Source organism: Rhamphochromis sp. 'chilingali' (genome assembly GCF_963969265.1).
Source record: "Rhamphochromis sp. 'chilingali' genome assembly, chromosome: 10".
NCBI lineage: Eukaryota > Metazoa > Chordata > Actinopteri > Cichliformes > Cichlidae > Rhamphochromis > Rhamphochromis sp. 'chilingali'.
In genome coordinates this window covers 33724107-33741414 of record NC_137937.1, presented here as the reverse complement: position 1 = coordinate 33741414, position 17308 = coordinate 33724107, and the positions used below count along the sequence as shown (strand labels likewise).

The following is a 17308-nucleotide window of genomic DNA, read 5'->3' as shown; positions in this document are numbered from 1 at the left end:
CCTTGCTTGTCACCGGTCAAAACCCAGATTTTGATGTCAGCCTTAGACAGCTGCTCGATAGTCTGAGGTACTCCATCTTGCAACTTGTCCTCTATGGCTGTTGCTCCAAGCAGCTGAACACACACAGAACACACACATAATCAGAATGCTGTTCATTTTACCACACAGTTATGTTTTTACAGTATGAGCTGCCTTTATCGTCTTACCAGGAGATCCTTCTCTATCTCCTCATACAACTGGTCCAGTTTGCCCTCTCTATCCTCCAGTGCAGTGTTGGCCTCATGGTGGCGCTGTATCCACTGGTTAAAGTACTCCTCATCCAGATCCTTGTAAGCAAGAGCAAGAGTCCGCAGCCCATCCCCTGCAAATTCCTGCAGAAATTCCACATGCGTATACTTATATGGATGAACGCTGGATACTAGAAGGTACACACACACACTAATACACAAACGCACACACAAGCTCAAGGCATTTGCACATATAAACAAAAGTCAAACTCTTGCTCAGTTCAAGATTAGAGGAGCAAAAATGACAGCGAGAAATTAATCAGAACTTTCCCAAAACTTCCCTAAAAGAACAGACGTAGAAGAAGGAGGAATAATGCTTCTCTCAATGACTATCGCCCTGTAGCCCTCACCTCAGTAGTGATGAAGTGCTTTGAACGCCTGGTCAGAGACTTCATCATTTCTTCACTACCAGACACACTGGACCCACTACAGTTCGCTTACCGTCCAAATCGTTCCACAGACGATGCCATCTCTCATCTCCTCCACACATCACTCACTCACTTGGACACTAGAAGGGGGAATTATGTTAAAATGCTCTTCATAGACTACAGCTCTGCATTTAACACCATAATTCCCTCCACACTCACCACCAAGCTGGAGCATCTGGGACTCAGCTCATCTATGTGTCAGTGGATCTCCAACTTCCTAACTGGCAGACCACAGGCAGTAAGGATGGGCGGACATGTCTCAGCCTCCACCACTCTCAGCACTGGAGCCCCCCAGGGGTGTGTTCTGAGCCCCCTGCTGTACTCTTTGTACACATATGACTGTGTGGCCACTACCAGCTCCACCACCATCATCAAGTTTGCTGACGACACCGTCGTGGTGGGCCTGATCGCTGATAACAACGAGACGGCCTACCTGAAGGAGATTAGGAATCTGGAGAACTGGTGCCAGAGGAACAACCTCCTTCTAAACGTCAGTAAGACAAAGGAGCTGATAGTGGACTTCAGCACCAAGCAGGAGAGGAACTACCAGACCCCCGTCATCAACGAGTGCCCAGTGGAGAGAGTGGACAGCTTCAAATACCTCGGAGTTCACATCACGCAGGACCTGTCATGGTCCTGTCACATCAACACCGTGGTGAAAAAGGCCCGACAGCGTCTCTACCACCTCAGACGCTTGAGAGACTTCCAACTGCCCTCCAAGGTGCTCAGGAACTTTTACTCGTGCACCATAGAGAGCATCCTGGCGGGAAACATCTTAACCTGGTTCGGGAACAGCACCATGCAGGACAGACGAGCTCTACAGAGGGTTGTGCGGTCAGCTGAGCGCACCATCCGCTCCGAGCTCCCTGACCTGCACTCAATCTACAGCAGGTGGTGCTGGACCAAGGCCAGGAAGATCGTGAAGGACCTCAGCCATCCCAACAACAGACTGTTCTCTCTGCTGAGGTCAGGAAAGCGATTCCGCTCCCTGAAGACCAACACAGAGAGACTGAGGAGGAGCTTCTTCCCGCAGGCGATACGGTCTCTCAATCACACCACCACACAGTACTGACCCACACATACAGTTCTTACACACACACTGGACTTTCTGGACTTTGGTTTTGCACAACACTGGTCACTATATTCTTCATTTCCGGTTAATACTTGTACAGCTGCTGTTATTGTGTATATATTTATTTATATTTAGATTTCTTCATACATTCTTATATAGTTCTATATTGTGTATTGTGTATTTTGTTGTACAGTTATTTTATTTTCAACTTTAATTTATATATTTATCTTTATCTTATTCTTCCCAGTTAAATTTACCCTTCATTCTAATTTGTGTTGTACAGTTATTTCATTTTTAACCTTAATTTATATTCTATTCCTTCCTAGTTAAATTTACCCTTTTTAATTTTTCATATTTATTTCCTATCTTATTCATAGCCTTTTCCTTTTTTGTTTTCTTTAGGTCACGAGCAGTTGTCCAAGCATTTCACTACATATCGTACTGTGTATGACTGTGTACGTGACAAATAAAATTTGAATTTGAATTTGAATTTGAATTTGAAAGAAAGGCACTTTGAACATGGCAGCTTTTTCTGACGTACCTGTGCTACAGCTCTGCTGTTGTCCAAACACAAATATTTAAAACAAGGCAAATAAAGTCAAATGAAGCTGTGGTGGATATCTATCCCCATTTATGATGACTATGAGAACTGCAATTTATCTTATATCAAACCCACACAAACAAACTCCTTCCATAAAGCATGAATTTAAATCTTTTATTTCCTTTCCTGTCAGTAAGACAAAGAACGTACCGACACGTTTGTTTAAAAATAGTGCTATACTTACAGCACTTTACTTAAAGTATTATGTGAGAGGTTGTGCCTGTTACCTTTACAGCCTTATATTGCTCAAGAATTAATGTGTACTCAACTCCACTTAACAATCCACTAGTTTGAACTGCTGCTTTAAAATGAACTTAAAAACATCTATTATGTTATGTCTCTTTATTCTGTCAGTACGGCCTCAAATTTGGGTCATTAGTGGAGATTGAACCTGGTTATCTTTGCACTCGCTCAGACATTTTGGACAGTGCAAAGTATTATACAAATTAAGGTTTTTCATCATGATTATCAGAGATACTTGTATATAAATTCAATAATTTGTTGCTCCGGGGAAGCAAGTTCATCCCAAATCCAAATGCATGTAGGGATGAACTACGTACAAATGCAGTTGACATAGCCTAGCAGAGTCAAATATCTCTCTTTGAACACACACACAGAAATAATACTAACATTAAGATGCTCTGTCGTGACATCCATCAGCTTGCTGCAGGACTGGTGCAGCCTTTCGTAGATGATTGTGTCGGCACCTTTGCAGTAAAGAGACAGCTTGCCCTCTGGACTCCTCACTGCATACAAAAATGTACATACATGAAAACAAACAATGTTTCAAATTGCAGTGGAAAAAAGAGCAGTCTGTATGAGAGCTAAATAGGAAAGCATATACAGATATATAGATACATATATAGTATGTATATACCTATGACTGACATCCTCTTGCGGACATTGTTGAAATCCAGGATGGCCAGGAGTTCATAGTTGCATTGCTTTCCCATTTCCACGATGGAAATACTGTCTGGTGTTCGTGAGCGGAAGACAAATCCAAAGTTTCTGGCTGCGGTCACCAGAGCCCCCTCATCTGGCGACTGGGCCTGGTAGAAAAGCTCTCCTGGAGAACAAAAAGTTTATATTTAGCAGGGCAAATATGATTATTTATTAAAGTTCATAATTCTAGCTGCAGCAAAAAATGCTTTCACGTTGATCAGTTTCAAGCCAGAGCTTCTTTCATTGGAGGACCTCTACAATAAACTGCTGAATAAAAAAAGGACTGGAAAACACACATACTGCCTTTTAACTGCTCACTGAAACATCTGTACCGTCCTCACCTTCTTTCTTCTCCTCGGCCATGACAGTGTGGCAGAGAGCCAGCAGCCTGAAGAAGGCGTGGACCTCCGTGTTCTCCAGCTTCACCGCCTCCACCAGAGAATGGTCGTGGAAGACGAACCGAGAGTCGGCTAACGGATTGAAGGAGAAGTCTACTGTGTCTGTATACTGCAGGAGTAAATGTACAACAAGAAAAAAAGAAGTAAGAAAGAAAGAAGGATAAAGCAGAGAGGGAAAGAAATGTAACTGGACCTGCTTAGGCTGATGAGGAGAGGTGAGAGGAGTGCACACTGAGTCTGTTATAAGAACACTAAAATGTGTCAGAAACTTTAACTAATTTAATAATATAATCCTGTGAAATCACTGTAAACCTGGTAAAGAACTAAAGTTGTTTAACTGTCTAAATATAGAAATCACAGAAAGTAAAGGAGCAGCAGTCTAAAAGGAAAACTGTTCAACATACCAGGGACCAGGAATTCTGTCCAATGTTTCTCTTAACTACCTTCCTTAAACCTATCCAAAAATTCTATTTCAGGGAAACCAAACTTTACCACTGCATTGGAGACGCCATCTGTCAGTCAGTCATATGGACCAGTAAACTATTTTTTATTTATTTAATTTTTAAATCTGCATATGTAAACTCACCTCATTCATTTCTAGTCTTTGGCCTGTGTAGTCATAAACATCTCCTGCAGAGCAGAATAACATTTTTAATCAAACTTTATTATACATGAAGAGAATGTATTGAACAAAGCATCAGCTGACGTAAACCTTTGTGTGCGTGAAAAACCATCCAACTTCTCCGAATAAGGAATCCAAAAATGCATTTTTAGAAAGTCTCAGTAGAAAGTCTTCTTGTTTCAGCTTCATGACTAAAACTCTTACCATAGCATTTGCCATTAATAGTGCACTTGTTGAAGATCATGATATTCTGGGTGAGTGTTCCAGTTTTGTCACTGAAGACGTATTTGATTTGGCCGAGCTCTTCGTTCAGAGTGGTGGTACGAGCCTCAGCAGGGGTGTCATTGCGGGCATAGTACATTTTCCTGTCCCAGTCGATGTAGAAGCTGTTCCCCAGACGAATGATCTCCACACTTCAAGCAGATATTGAAAAGAGGCACGTGTAGTCATATATGCGTTTTTTTGCATTCATTTTGTTAAATTCATTGTAAAAAAGTAACACAAGGTAATAAAAGCATCATTTCACACTTATTACCTCACATAGAGAGAGATGGGCACCACAGTGTTGAGGATGATGACGTAGGACCAGAATGTGAGGAAGGATGAGAAAGCAGGATCATCCTCCAGCCTTGGCAGGAAGACAGTAAACTGTGAGCCCTCATTTCTTTCCCAGATGTAGTTTCCTATCGCCAGGACAGAGCACATGAAGGCTAGGAAACCAAAAATCTGCAGAAAGAGTAGAAAGAGGCTTTATTTTGTCATTTAGGAATACAAAAAAAACCTGTGTTGGTGTATAAACTTCAGCTACAACTCAGAAACACAAATGTCGTAGATCCAAAACAGAGACAACCATGATCTGCTTAAGCTTGAAATAAAAAGACGTGTGAGTTTGTGATGATGTCATCTGAGAGGAGTTTCAGATCTAAAAACAAATGGTGCAGAGTCCCAGGTACTCTATGACCCCTAGTGGAGGTCGTCCTGAGGGTCGTTGACCCACTATTGATCATGTGAGTTGTCACATGAGCCATGGTGTGAAAAAAAGATGTGGGTCAGTACCATCACCACGGGTTCAGGGGGAAACCACTACGGGATCTTCCTCGACCTCATCATGTGACGTTGCGCATACAAGCTTGTATATAGATGTATAACCATCTCTCATTGCCGGTAATGATAAACTACCAAAAACATGATAATTTTTTATTTTAATCAAAAGTTTGGAGTTACTTTGAAATACCATTATAAATTTTTTAAAGAAAAGCTCATTTGTTTCCATTTAATAAGTTTATAATTATCGAACTACCTCAGCACAGATGAAAACTGTTCTGTTGTTTAAAGAAGCATTTGACTAATTAAGCATGTGGAGCATCAGTGTTTGTGGGAAAGATTACCAATTTAAACTGACCGACTTCAAAATAAAAAAAATGGGGTGATCTTGTTTAAGAGGTTAAAGTTATTTCATGCATATTTTGCACAAATAAAGGGAACATTTCATACAACCATGTACAGAAATAAATACATTTATGGATGCTTTATTGATTCCACAAGGCAAATTGTAGTACTTAATGTAATTTAATTATGCGGTTAAAAAAAGGGCAGACTGTAGTTTAAAGTTTGGTTTAAAAGTTTTACATTTTTAAGAATGAGTGGTACTGATTTATCCAACTAAATTAATGGCTTTGTCTTCCTTTGCTGTGGTAGTAGCTACTCCATTGCACCTTGAAGCTTTAGCAAACTATGCATGCATCCCCTTTACGGTCTCGGATACATCACAATTTTCTTGCTTTCTCCTGTTCGCGCTGCTCTACTGCATCAGATCTTTTGATTTTAAATAAATCGTTAGTGTTGGTGAGGAGAATGTCCAATAAAAAAAAAAATTGTGGTGCATTAGCAGAAGGGAAATAGTGTAATGAACTGATTTAACTGTAAACTTAAACTTCAGTACCTCAGCAGCAGTCAGCTCATTTCTTCACAAATCTCATTAAAAAACAATAAATTATTGATGACCCTGAGATGTGATAAAACAAATGCACTCACAAAGAGGACTAAGATATTCATTAGACGGTCTATACTGGTCCTCTTGAACGTGCTCTTCCCACAGTTTTGCATCAGCTTTGTTTCTGGACCTGCAAAAGAGAAACAGAATGATCTGAAGTCACAAGTTTCATAATTCCCACTACAGTAGTTCCCTATTAATGTGTGTCTGACCTCCAAATAGCACCAGTCCAAAGCACCACTCAGTGTTCCTCAGGGTGCAGCCTCGCAGCAGGATTTTCTCATTGTCAAGTGAATATTTCTGACCTGCGAAGCTCAGCACTCCTGTGAAGCGGTCGAGGCGGTTGTTGGGGGGTTCACAGCGGACCTCACCTTGAGGAAAGGAAAGACACGGCCAGGTTTAGATTTAGAAAGAGTATGACATCTACCAATTTGAAAAATCAAAATACCTCCATAACGTTCACAAATTGTCTTCAGATGAATTAAAGTTAAATGAAGGTTAAAAAAACAAAACATGGGTTAGAAAATACGTGAGCCTAACATGAACTTTTTCTTTCTTTGCGTTTTCACTTATTCACTTTCATCTGCTGATCGTTGCTTTATTTCTGGCACTTGCTTAATTTTAGCGCTTTTTTACTATATAAGACGAGTTCAAGATAAAACCTTGATGAGAATAAAGAAACAGTGTAGAATAACTATAACTGTAATAGTAACCGTTACATGCCTCGGCTTTATTTAATTTTTTCTCTGTCTATTGTTTTGGGCATAACTGGTTTAGAAAATTACCAGCGTTAATAAGCATTAATGGAAAGAGTGGCATTGACTACATTCATAAACATGTATTTTGTGTAGTCAAAACATGTAAAACTACAAGGAGGCCATAAACAATAAACAACATTTCCAGATTTCTTTACAGAAACTGTGAATGAAGTTTAACTTATTTATTATGTCTTACGTTGAGTATTGCGTTGGGTAGGTTGCCATTTATTTATTATATAAATAAAACCTTCTATGTATACTGTGAGGAATAACCTTAACAGGGTAAGTCATTTTTATTTATATAGCACATTTACATTTAACATCAAAGTGCATTACACTGAAAAAATTGGGTGTGTGTGTGTGTGTGTGTGTGTGTGTGTGTGTGTGTGTGTGTGTGTGTGTGTGTGTGTGTGTGTGTGTGTGTGTGTGTGTTTACAGTCTCACCGTTAAAATCTGCCAGTTTTTCAATATCATCCCCCAGGTCTCCCGTCACTGGGAGGGCCTGTCTCACCTTCAGGTTAGTTTCTCTGAGGAAGAGAAGCCGAGAAAGTTAAAAAGAGGAAGAAAGAAGACGGCTGCATAAAGCGGAAGTGAAAACAGAAGGATGTGGTTAGATGTGAAAAAGGAGGAAAAATAGACGAACCCATCGAGTTCTGCAGTCTCAATGTACACAAGGTTGAGTGGTTCACTGCTGGAGAGCAACAAGAGGTCTGCCTGAAATCACAAAGAATTTATAAATGGTAAAAATGTATGTGATCAATGACAGGATTTTATTACTCAACTAAAAACTTACGTTAGGTTTACTGACATCTCTGATTGTTCTTTTGTCTTTTAGAAAACGTCAAAATTACAATATGAAAAACTTCCCCTAAACCTAATTTGGTTATGAGTCTGTTCCTTTGAACAGACATGCTAAAAGTTCACCGAGTCAACCCACAAGAACAAAATAAAACATCCAGAGGAAGTCAACAATAAACTGTAACACAATGAAGTACAGTTTATATTCTATGTGTTGGGGAAGAGAAAAACGAACAAATAAGAAGTACTTCCACCCTCTGATGCTCTACTTACTGTAACAAACTGGTTGTTTTCTAGTTTGATGATGTCTCCCACTTGCACATTCATCCATTTCTCACTCCGTAGCCTGAGAACAGGGAGAGGTTGGTAAGTGTGTGTGCACAGTATCACTTTCCCTTTTCTTTGAAGATGGTCAGGAAACAAATGCTCTGAGGGCTCACAAATAACCACTGAACACCAAGGTCATCCTAATATTAGTCATTTTCCTTTTGCTGGATGTTCCTGCCAGTGTCCTGTATTATCTCTCTGTGTATTTATCTGCCAATAATAGCCAGAGTTTTTAATAGTTGGCTGGAACTGGATGCTTTGCCAAGTTTCCCATTACATGTTTCTGCTCATATTGGTGTTTCAGATTCCCACAGCTGACATATTTTTAGGATGATCTCTTTCTAGTTTGTAAGTTTTCTTAATATTTGCAGTAATCTTTAACATGTCAAAACAACGTAAAGGAATAATTTTCACATCAGTTTTTCAAAGATTGTAAATAATTTTCATGTATTTTTTTGTTATCATTATATAAACAGTACAATATTTTTGTTATCAGGGTTTTCTGTGTTTTCTGTATTACTGTAGGTCTTTACCTTACAATAAAAAGCACCTTGAGGCTACTGTTGCTGGGATTTATGTATTGAAAAGGTTTCTTGGATACTAATGGCACTATTGAATTTTTTAAACCATTATTACTATTTATTGTATTAATAAAATGATTATTACAACCCTGTAATCAGTTCTTTTTAATAGTATTCAGCATTTTCCTTTTTCTGATAGGATATACTTCATTTTTCCTCAAAGTTGCAAAAAACTGAAGTACAGGAGCAAATATTAAACACAACTTATAAGAAAATGGAGCTTAGGAAATTACAATAAAATATGACAAGAAAAAAATCACTCAGTAATTTACTGATAATTTCTAATTAAACAGAAAAAAAGTACACAAAATATAGGAGAGTAAATCTAAATGGAAAAACAGAACAGAATGTAAAACACAATAAATACAGGTACTGTGGTATGAGTTTGTTTCTGAATCTCAGTAGCACAGCTGCTTCCCCAGTGACTAAACACAGAATAATGAACGGGACATATGCTTTAGTGAAATAAACTATTTACTCCAGTCCTAAAAATGAAGTGATCTTTATTTTGCGTATTTAACAGAAGGCGGCCTTGTGTCAGCAGGAAGTAAACTTTTTCCTGCAGCTGCTTGTGGACTAAACAGTGAGCAAGGCAGCCAGGAGGAAATGAAGACATAAGTTAAAATATTTTTATCCACCACACCTTTCCTAAGTAAAAATACAAATGGGGGCTTTATCTCTTATTTGATTATAACATCATCACATCATGGTATACAGGCCTTGTGATAACATCCCATATGGCAATTTTGAGACCTTAAAACAATTAGAACCTCACTTGATGTATAATGTTTAATTGTTCTGATAATAGCCAAGCGCAGTGGATATTTTTGAACCCGTATTTTCCTTTTTGCGCTCCAATATAGCCACAGGAAGCAGCTGCAGGATGGTGGGCAGCACTTGTTTTGTTGTTGCTCTTACGTCTACTATTTCAAATATGTGAGCTATGCTCTATTTGGGATCTCACAGGCACATAAGTGACATTCCACCTTCAGAGCTGAAACATCAAATACTTTGAATCCGTGCATGAGGATATGATTCATAGCACCCACCCACCCACACAAACACACACAAACTTACTTTCTATCAATAAGGACTTGGACTTTTCGGTTGTTAACTCGATTGTCGCTCCTGTGGCGATTCTGGGAAACAGAACAAAATGACAGGACTGAGTCAGAAAAGGTCACAGGAAACTCAAACTGAGTTCACTGATTTGTTGTTGTTTTTTTTATGACCAAATTTCTCTTTAAAGGTATCAGTCACCAACTAACAGAGTATGCGAGAAGAGATGATAATGCAGTGACTGTACAAAATGAAGAGGGTTTTAGCTGAGTTAAACCTCAGACTCTTAGGCAAACGTCTACTTCCCTCCATGATGACACTTCTTTGTCTCATCTCATAGACTTACTATTTATTTCTGTATGTGAGACAGAGAGTCTGCTACTGAGCTAAAACTGAAGGGTGGCTTCCCTTCTGAAATTATATTCAGATTACAAAAGGGTTAAATGTGGTTTATTGATTGGAAACATTTACTGTTACTACTTGTTTCAAATATGAATAAGGCCCAGCTCAGATATGGCAAACTCAGTGAAGCTTTGCACAGAGCAGAAACTCATCTGTACGGCAACACATTAAAGAGATGCTGATCAGGCTGTTGAAGAGAAAATGAAGGTTACAGCCACAATAAAATAAAGTTAATGTTGAACTTGTTCTTTCTGTGTTACAACCTGAAGAGGTTCTGTCTGGATTTTATGTTCTGCTTTCTGGGAAGTCAAAGTCTTATTTTTTTTCACCTTTTACATTCCACCTTGTTATCACCCGACCTTTTTATCCTAATTCTTTGTGAAGAGATCACATCAAGATAGTGGTTATCCAAAACTGTTAACTTCTGTTGTCAATTCTCTGGCAATTGCTGATGGCTGTTGATCAGTTGAATTTATGACAGTATTTTTTAAACAGAAAAAAAACCTGCAATTAATTGTTTTAATGTAAGTAATTTCTAAAACCAACAATTAGTTTTCTAGCAACAACTCATATGTGAATTCTCTCATCTCCAATTATCTCATTTTTTTGAACAATTTCTTGTGTTATATTGAGTTCCTGTACTTTCTGCCGTTGTCTGATATTTTTTCCTAATGTTTTGATTATCTTGCTTCCTATCTTTAGCTTTTTTATCTGCATTTGTAAGTGTTTGCCCTACCTTTAATTAGTTTGTCTTGTGTTTAGTTACTTTTATTGTTCATTTACATGCCTTTGTCCCTTTGATTTGTCTGTATATCAGTTTTCCCTCCTCTGCTTGGATTATTTGAACACGTCTCCCTCAAGAGTCATTCTGTTGGGTCTTTTCCTTTTGTGAAAAATTTAATGGCAATTTAAGTGATTTAATAGAATAGCCTTTATTGTCATTGTACACAGTACAACGAAATTGGAGTGCCACTTCCTTGGTGCAAGATTCAATAATAAATATAAATGTAAAATATAAAAAGTACAATAAAACAATCGCAAGTACTCAAACAATAGTAAGTATGATATATACTCTCACCAGTATAAAGCAGGAAGATCGAGCAATAATTACTCACTATTGGGATGTAGCATTACTTTAAATTCATTATTACAAAGTTTGAAATCTCTGCAGCTGACTTGAAACTAACTTGTAAAACTCTCCTTTTACAACTGCATTCCAAACACCAGCCATAGTTTGCTTTTGCAAGGTCATCTACCTCACCACACTTGGTCACACCTGGAATGCTGAGATCAAATTAACCCTGAACCAAGTGACCCTGTGAAAGTAGCAGACGTTTACCAGTCAGGATCTCTGCTGCTTAACAAAAAGACTTCTGTTTCTCTTCCTTGAGCCAGTCTTAATGGTTTGGCATTAAGTCCTTTTCCACTCACATGCAAACACCGGCACACATGCACATTTGTCTGGTTGACCTTAACTGCTGAAATCATTGTTTTACAAGTGCTTTTTTTTCTGGTTTGCTTCTCACAAATTGATAAAAGAATAAGGAAACATTCTGACAATTAAATAAAAAGCCGTATCCCTTTTGAACTTGCAGCTTTCGGTCATTTGTGTTAAGCACATTGGGTTTTGTTTAATGAAATGTGCTGTCATTGTTTACCTGACTGGTAAACTGTCATTGCCATTTGTAGAGTAGACGTAGAGAGAGGGGAAGTTATTTCTTAATCAGTTTTAACTCCCAGATGACGGAATTGGCTGAAATTTTCGCAAAAATGTCTGAAGAAATATTCAATTGAGCAACAGTTTGGACATGCGTCCAATCTCTTGATTAAAAGACTGGCTTGAGTGCAGACAGCTGAAGGAAGCTGAAATAATGAAAATGAGTTGGCTATGAGAATGTGGCAGCACGCCTCTTAACTGAAGGCACTAGAAGGCATGAGCAGATCACTCCTGTCCTCGCTAACCTTCCCGTCAAATATCACTTGATTTCAAAATCCTTCTGCTCACTTTTAAAACTCTAATTAACCTGGCCCCTAGCTACTTAACTGATCTCCTTGATCCGTACAACCCAAAGAGAGCACTAAGATCCTCCAGCCAACTGCTCCTAATGCAACCAAGGTCTCATTTAAAAACCAGAGGTGACCGTGCATTTGCCATCCCTGCCCCTAGACTCTGGAATAATCTCCCAGTCGAAATCCGTACTCCGTCCCATTTAAAAACACACTTGTTTAACTACGTTTTTGAAACAAATTAGTTTGACTTTCATTTGGCCTGCACTACGCCATGTCAATGCAATTTAAAGTATAATTGTACTATTTGTTCTTTGTTCTGCCCGCGCTGCGGTTTCATTGTGAAGCACTTTGATGAACACTAGTCTTTTAAATGTGCTATGTATATAAACTTTGACTTGACTTTGACTTGAATAAACAGTAAAATGATTACACTGAACAGTAAGCCATTAAAACAAAGTGAAATAGAGAAACAAACAAAGGCATTAGTAAGCAGAGATAGGAAAATTCATGATAATCCAGAGAAATGAGTAACGATACAGCAGTTAGTGAGCGGTGAGAATTAGCAAGTTGGAATAGGTTGAGTTTTCAAGCGTGCTTTAAAGGATTGAATGGAGTCAGAGGCACGAAGGGTAGCAGGCAGAGGTTTGGTGCTACAGAGGCAAAGGCACGCCTAGTCTGGGCTGGGCCAGAAGTAATTTAGCAGATGATCGTAAATAACAGCTGGCAGCATAGAGCCTGAGGAGGTCGGTGAGATAGTCAGGCGCAAGGTTGTTTAGGCATTTGAAAGTAAGCTGCAGAACTTTAAAATCAATACAAAATTTAATAGGCAGCCAATGTAAATCAGAGACCACTGGAGTAATGGAGGCAAACTTTCCAGTTCCGGTTAGGAGACGAGCCGCAGCATTCTGAACAAGCTGCAATCGTTGGAGGTGAGCGAGTTGGAGTCCAGAGTAGAGTTACAATAATCATATCTACTCTTCTCTCAGCTTCATTGGCAGCTCCCTCTCCTCACTTCTTTATGTTGCTGCCTTTATTCAACATGTTGTTGAATGTATGTCTTTTAGGCAACAGAAGTGCCTGGATAGAGTGGAGGCCACAAAATAATGTTAAATTTACCAAATATTACTTGCTCTAGTCTCACATCAGTACTATCTAATATCACACAGACTATGCACTAGAGAGATGGTAGATTATAGTGTGAAAAAGGTAATTTTATGGTAGGACAGACAGCCACTACAGCAGTTTTAAAGGACAAGTTTAAAAAAAAATCGAGTGAAACACAGATAAATAAGTCGTAGACAATATGTGTATAATGACAATATGTCAGGTGTCCTCTTTTTGTTAATGATTGATGCAAAGTCTGAAGTGAAGCGAGGTGGGATTCTCATTATTCAGTTTCTGAAGGAGATTCTAGTTAAAGTTTGACATGGGGGGCAACGCATAATGAGTGACTAACAGTTAACATCAGATCCAAAATCCTATTATTAAAAAGACAGTTGCATAAAAGTTGTTACCTGAAAAGGCATTGAGCTTGAGATGGGCTGTTTGATGTTTATATAAATTGACTGAATAGAGAATCCCAATAGTGATGGTTGTATGGTCTTCTTTTGGGTGTTGGGGTGCGTGGGGGATGTGTTTGCATCTTCTGACATGCCTGTTTTGCATTTGGAAGCTTAAAAGTTAGAGTGCCAAATCTCATCACAGATACGGTAACTTTGCAGATTGCAGTCGACTGAATTCTGTTTTCTTACCCCTCTTAATTCAAGCTACTTGGCTGCTGTAGAACAAACAACTCTGGCAATATGCCGAGTGTCCAGGTCTATTTACTCCAGAGGAGGCTGTAAAGATTTGTGAATGGAGTCCAATATGAGTGGATGAGTCAGTGAAGCTCACTCCTGTCTTATGACAGTGACAGTGAGGTGAGTTGCTGAGGATTTCGTAAGCTTTATTTTCGGTAAGTGTTGCGCTCAGCCTCTGCTAGCTGCTGTTAGACGGCTTTAGTGAAACTCTCTTTGAAATGGATCTAACCTTGTTGGACTCAGAGGGAAAGTGTGATTTTTAGGACGCTTCAGTCTAGCATTTGCTGCCAAAAGTTAGCTTATAACCAGCTGTTGTCTTTGTTTAGCCACTCGCTGTTAGCTGTCTGGAGAAGGGAGGGTCGCATGTCTAATCTACTGACAATAAGTAACTGTGACAGTTAGAAATTAATTAATTCTAAGTTTATGAGAAGGATAATAACAACTGATAACATATCTGTACTTGAGGTTTAGCAGGGTGCAGAATTTAAAATGTAAACTGAGAAATCTGTATTGCAAACTTAGAAGATTTGGATACAAACGTAACCTTTTTATTAGTTTCTAATTTTTCTAATAGTACAATAAAGGACATGAATTATTTTGGTTGTAGATGTTGGTTTTTTCATTGCTATCTAGCCTTAAAAAAGCAGAAGACATTTTCAAATGTGCTCACAATATCATCAGTTGCATCCTTGGCAGCGGTGACCGTCAGCACGAGGATCAGGGGGACGACAGTGGTGAACCAGGACAGCGAGGAAATCTGAGGAATCACCTGAAGAACACAAAACGCAGAGAAGAAAAACTTTATTTAAACTCAGGTTGGAATAAAGTAAAGAGCCATGGGCGTATGTTTACTTACATAATGAAAAGAAAGGTGTGTATAAAAAGGATTGTGTGCATTATGCCCATTTTAAACTTGAAAAGAGGATCTTACTTTGTCAACACAACTTTTTATTAAACAATATTATTGCTATTTTTTTCTGTTTAATTATACATGTGTGTTGTGTTTGCCGAGTAGTGTTTGAGTTGCCAAAATCTGCTTCCCATTGAAATTTTGTTTCAATAGGAAATCTAAATAAAGCTATTTTCTGTTTTGTGTACTTTGGTGGATTAGATGCACTTATTAAGAAAAAAAACAGATGTTGGTTATTAATCAATTTAAACTGCAGTGTCTAAGTTCCTTTGTTATGGTACAGTGGTCACTTTAAACTCTGTCGTGCAACGTGACTGTTTAGCACATAATGAGGCAATTTCCTGTTTTTGGATTACTGCACACCCTTAAATATGGTAAATGGTAAATGGCCTGCATTTGTATAGCGCTTTTCTAGTCCCTAAGGACCCCAAAGCGCTTCACACTACATTCAGTCATTCACCCATTCACACACACATTCACACACTGGCGATGGCAAGCTACATTGTAGCCCCAGCTGCCCTGGGGTGCACTGACAGAGGCGAGGCTGCCGGACACAGGCGCCACCGGGCCCTCTGACCACCACCAGTAGGCAAACACGGGGTTAGTATCTTGCCCAAGGATATTTGGCATGCAGGCAGGAGGAAGCCTGGGATCAAACCACCGACCTTCTGATTAGTGGCTGACCTGCTCTGCCACCTGAGCTACAGCCACCCCGGATAAATATCACTGCAGTGCGAACCGTGGACAAACTTTAAGATTCCTTTGATGTTTTAGGAAGTGATTCTGACAGTAAAAGCAAAACTGAACATATATCAAGTTACTGATTAAACATAAAGAAGTTGTTTCAGAGGTTAATTTTTTTGGTTTCTTGGACAAACTGGGAGAAGAGTTGGAGTCTAAGAACAAAATCCTTTTTCGGGAATAAGTCATTACATCACGTCTTTGTGTTATCTGTGGTTCTGTTGATTCGTGCGGCTGAGGATTGTTTCCTGTTTCTTTGCGTAATTATTCTGTTCCCCTTTGTTTGCATCACGCTGTCTCTGGGAGTTTGGTGTTATTCCCTCTTTCAGTTTTATTTTGGACGTCAGATCCTTATGTGGGTTTCTGCATTTTTAATTCCTTCTGTCTTTCTTTTCCTTCTTTAGTGAACAATTTAATTCATGTATCCTTCATTGTTTTCTTTGAGAAGTTAAAGATTAAAGTGTCATACACACTCCGTAATTAGTGTGTCAGGCAACTAACAGTGAGACAGGTTTGCTTAAAACTCACCTGGAGCACCAGCAGGAACAGGAAGTAAGCGTTAGCAATCCTCTGGAACTGCTCAAACAAGTTGAGAGGTAGGAAGGTGAAGAAGTTGTACTTGGAGGTTTTGATGGCATTTGTCTGTAAAAGACAGAAAGAAAAGGAGATGTGATAAAAATTTAAGAATAAAACTGACAGCAGAGTTACTTTTGAGAAATTCTGGAGTTTGTTGAATGAAAGTATTTGTGTCATTTTTTAAGGAAGCGCAAAGTGTTATTAAAGTTATTAATAGACCTAGGAAACAAAATTAGCTGTCCCTACTGTGAATTTGATGGTGAGCCTTCTGTTTACATGAGGGTTGTAGTTGGAGAATGATGGGTGGAGGTGTCGGGTAACTCTGGACGAATGGTTAAACAGCCAGAGCGTTTTGTGAATCAGGTCAGTTTAGGTGGACTGATCTTGTAATTGCATCTTGGGCTTCCCCGTACTTGCTATGACATTTCTGCTGCATGGGCGCATGAGACTGAAAGTCTTCTGATGTGGGGGTCTACACAAAGTGCAAATGCAAGTGGTCAGTGTGGGATTTCCACAGAGTGATCTGTGTAGCCCGAGTGCTTGAAATGGCACAGAGGTACACAAAGAGATGAGCTTGACGGACAAATTAAATGAGATATGGCATGGTTTAAGCGTTTTCTGTGAGGAGTTACATCTTGGAAACTACTGGACAAATAAAGCCTTATATCCGAAGCATCCGGTCACTGTGTGAAGCTCTTACTCTGTGGACTGCACTTATATAAATCTATAAAACCTTAATGGCTTGCTTTATGGAAATTGGGCTCTAAGTATAAATGGTGATAAGACAGTCAAATGGTAGGTAATCACATTTAAGGCTTTTAAGAAATATTTGCCTGTGCTTTTGGTCATTTGGAAACTGAATGGCTAAAATTATGTTTGGGTCCAAAGGCAGGTAGCATAAAGGAGAGTGAGAGTACAGCTTGAATATTCCTGAAAAGATTCTCAGTAACACCAACTAATTTAATAATCAGAGCACTCTGTAATCAGCCTGAGAAAGTAATAAA

The 17308-nt window shown here is 39.0% G+C and overlaps 1 protein-coding gene across 1 annotated transcript in view; it reads right to left on the bottom strand.

The window, feature by feature from the left end:
• Positions 1-17308, bottom strand: part of LOC308404373 (phospholipid-transporting ATPase ID-like) — a gene marked incomplete at its 5' end in the record, with an annotated part of 52256 nt that overhangs the window by 11210 nt on the left and 23738 nt on the right. Inside the window, 16 exons of the mRNA XM_080894396.1 lie at positions 2-113; positions 207-371; positions 3019-3134; positions 3266-3454; positions 3672-3837; positions 4315-4358; positions 4555-4763; positions 4886-5076; positions 6385-6473; positions 6556-6714; positions 7546-7628; positions 7745-7815; positions 8173-8245; positions 9885-9946; positions 14748-14846; positions 16257-16370. Coding sequence (XP_080750522.1) covers positions 2-113; positions 207-371; positions 3019-3134; positions 3266-3454; positions 3672-3837; positions 4315-4358; positions 4555-4763; positions 4886-5076; positions 6385-6473; positions 6556-6714; positions 7546-7628; positions 7745-7815; positions 8173-8245; positions 9885-9946; positions 14748-14846; positions 16257-16370 — 1942 coding nt within the window. The remainder of the gene's footprint in view (position 1; positions 114-206; positions 372-3018; positions 3135-3265; positions 3455-3671; positions 3838-4314; positions 4359-4554; positions 4764-4885; positions 5077-6384; positions 6474-6555; positions 6715-7545; positions 7629-7744; positions 7816-8172; positions 8246-9884; positions 9947-14747; positions 14847-16256; positions 16371-17308) is intronic.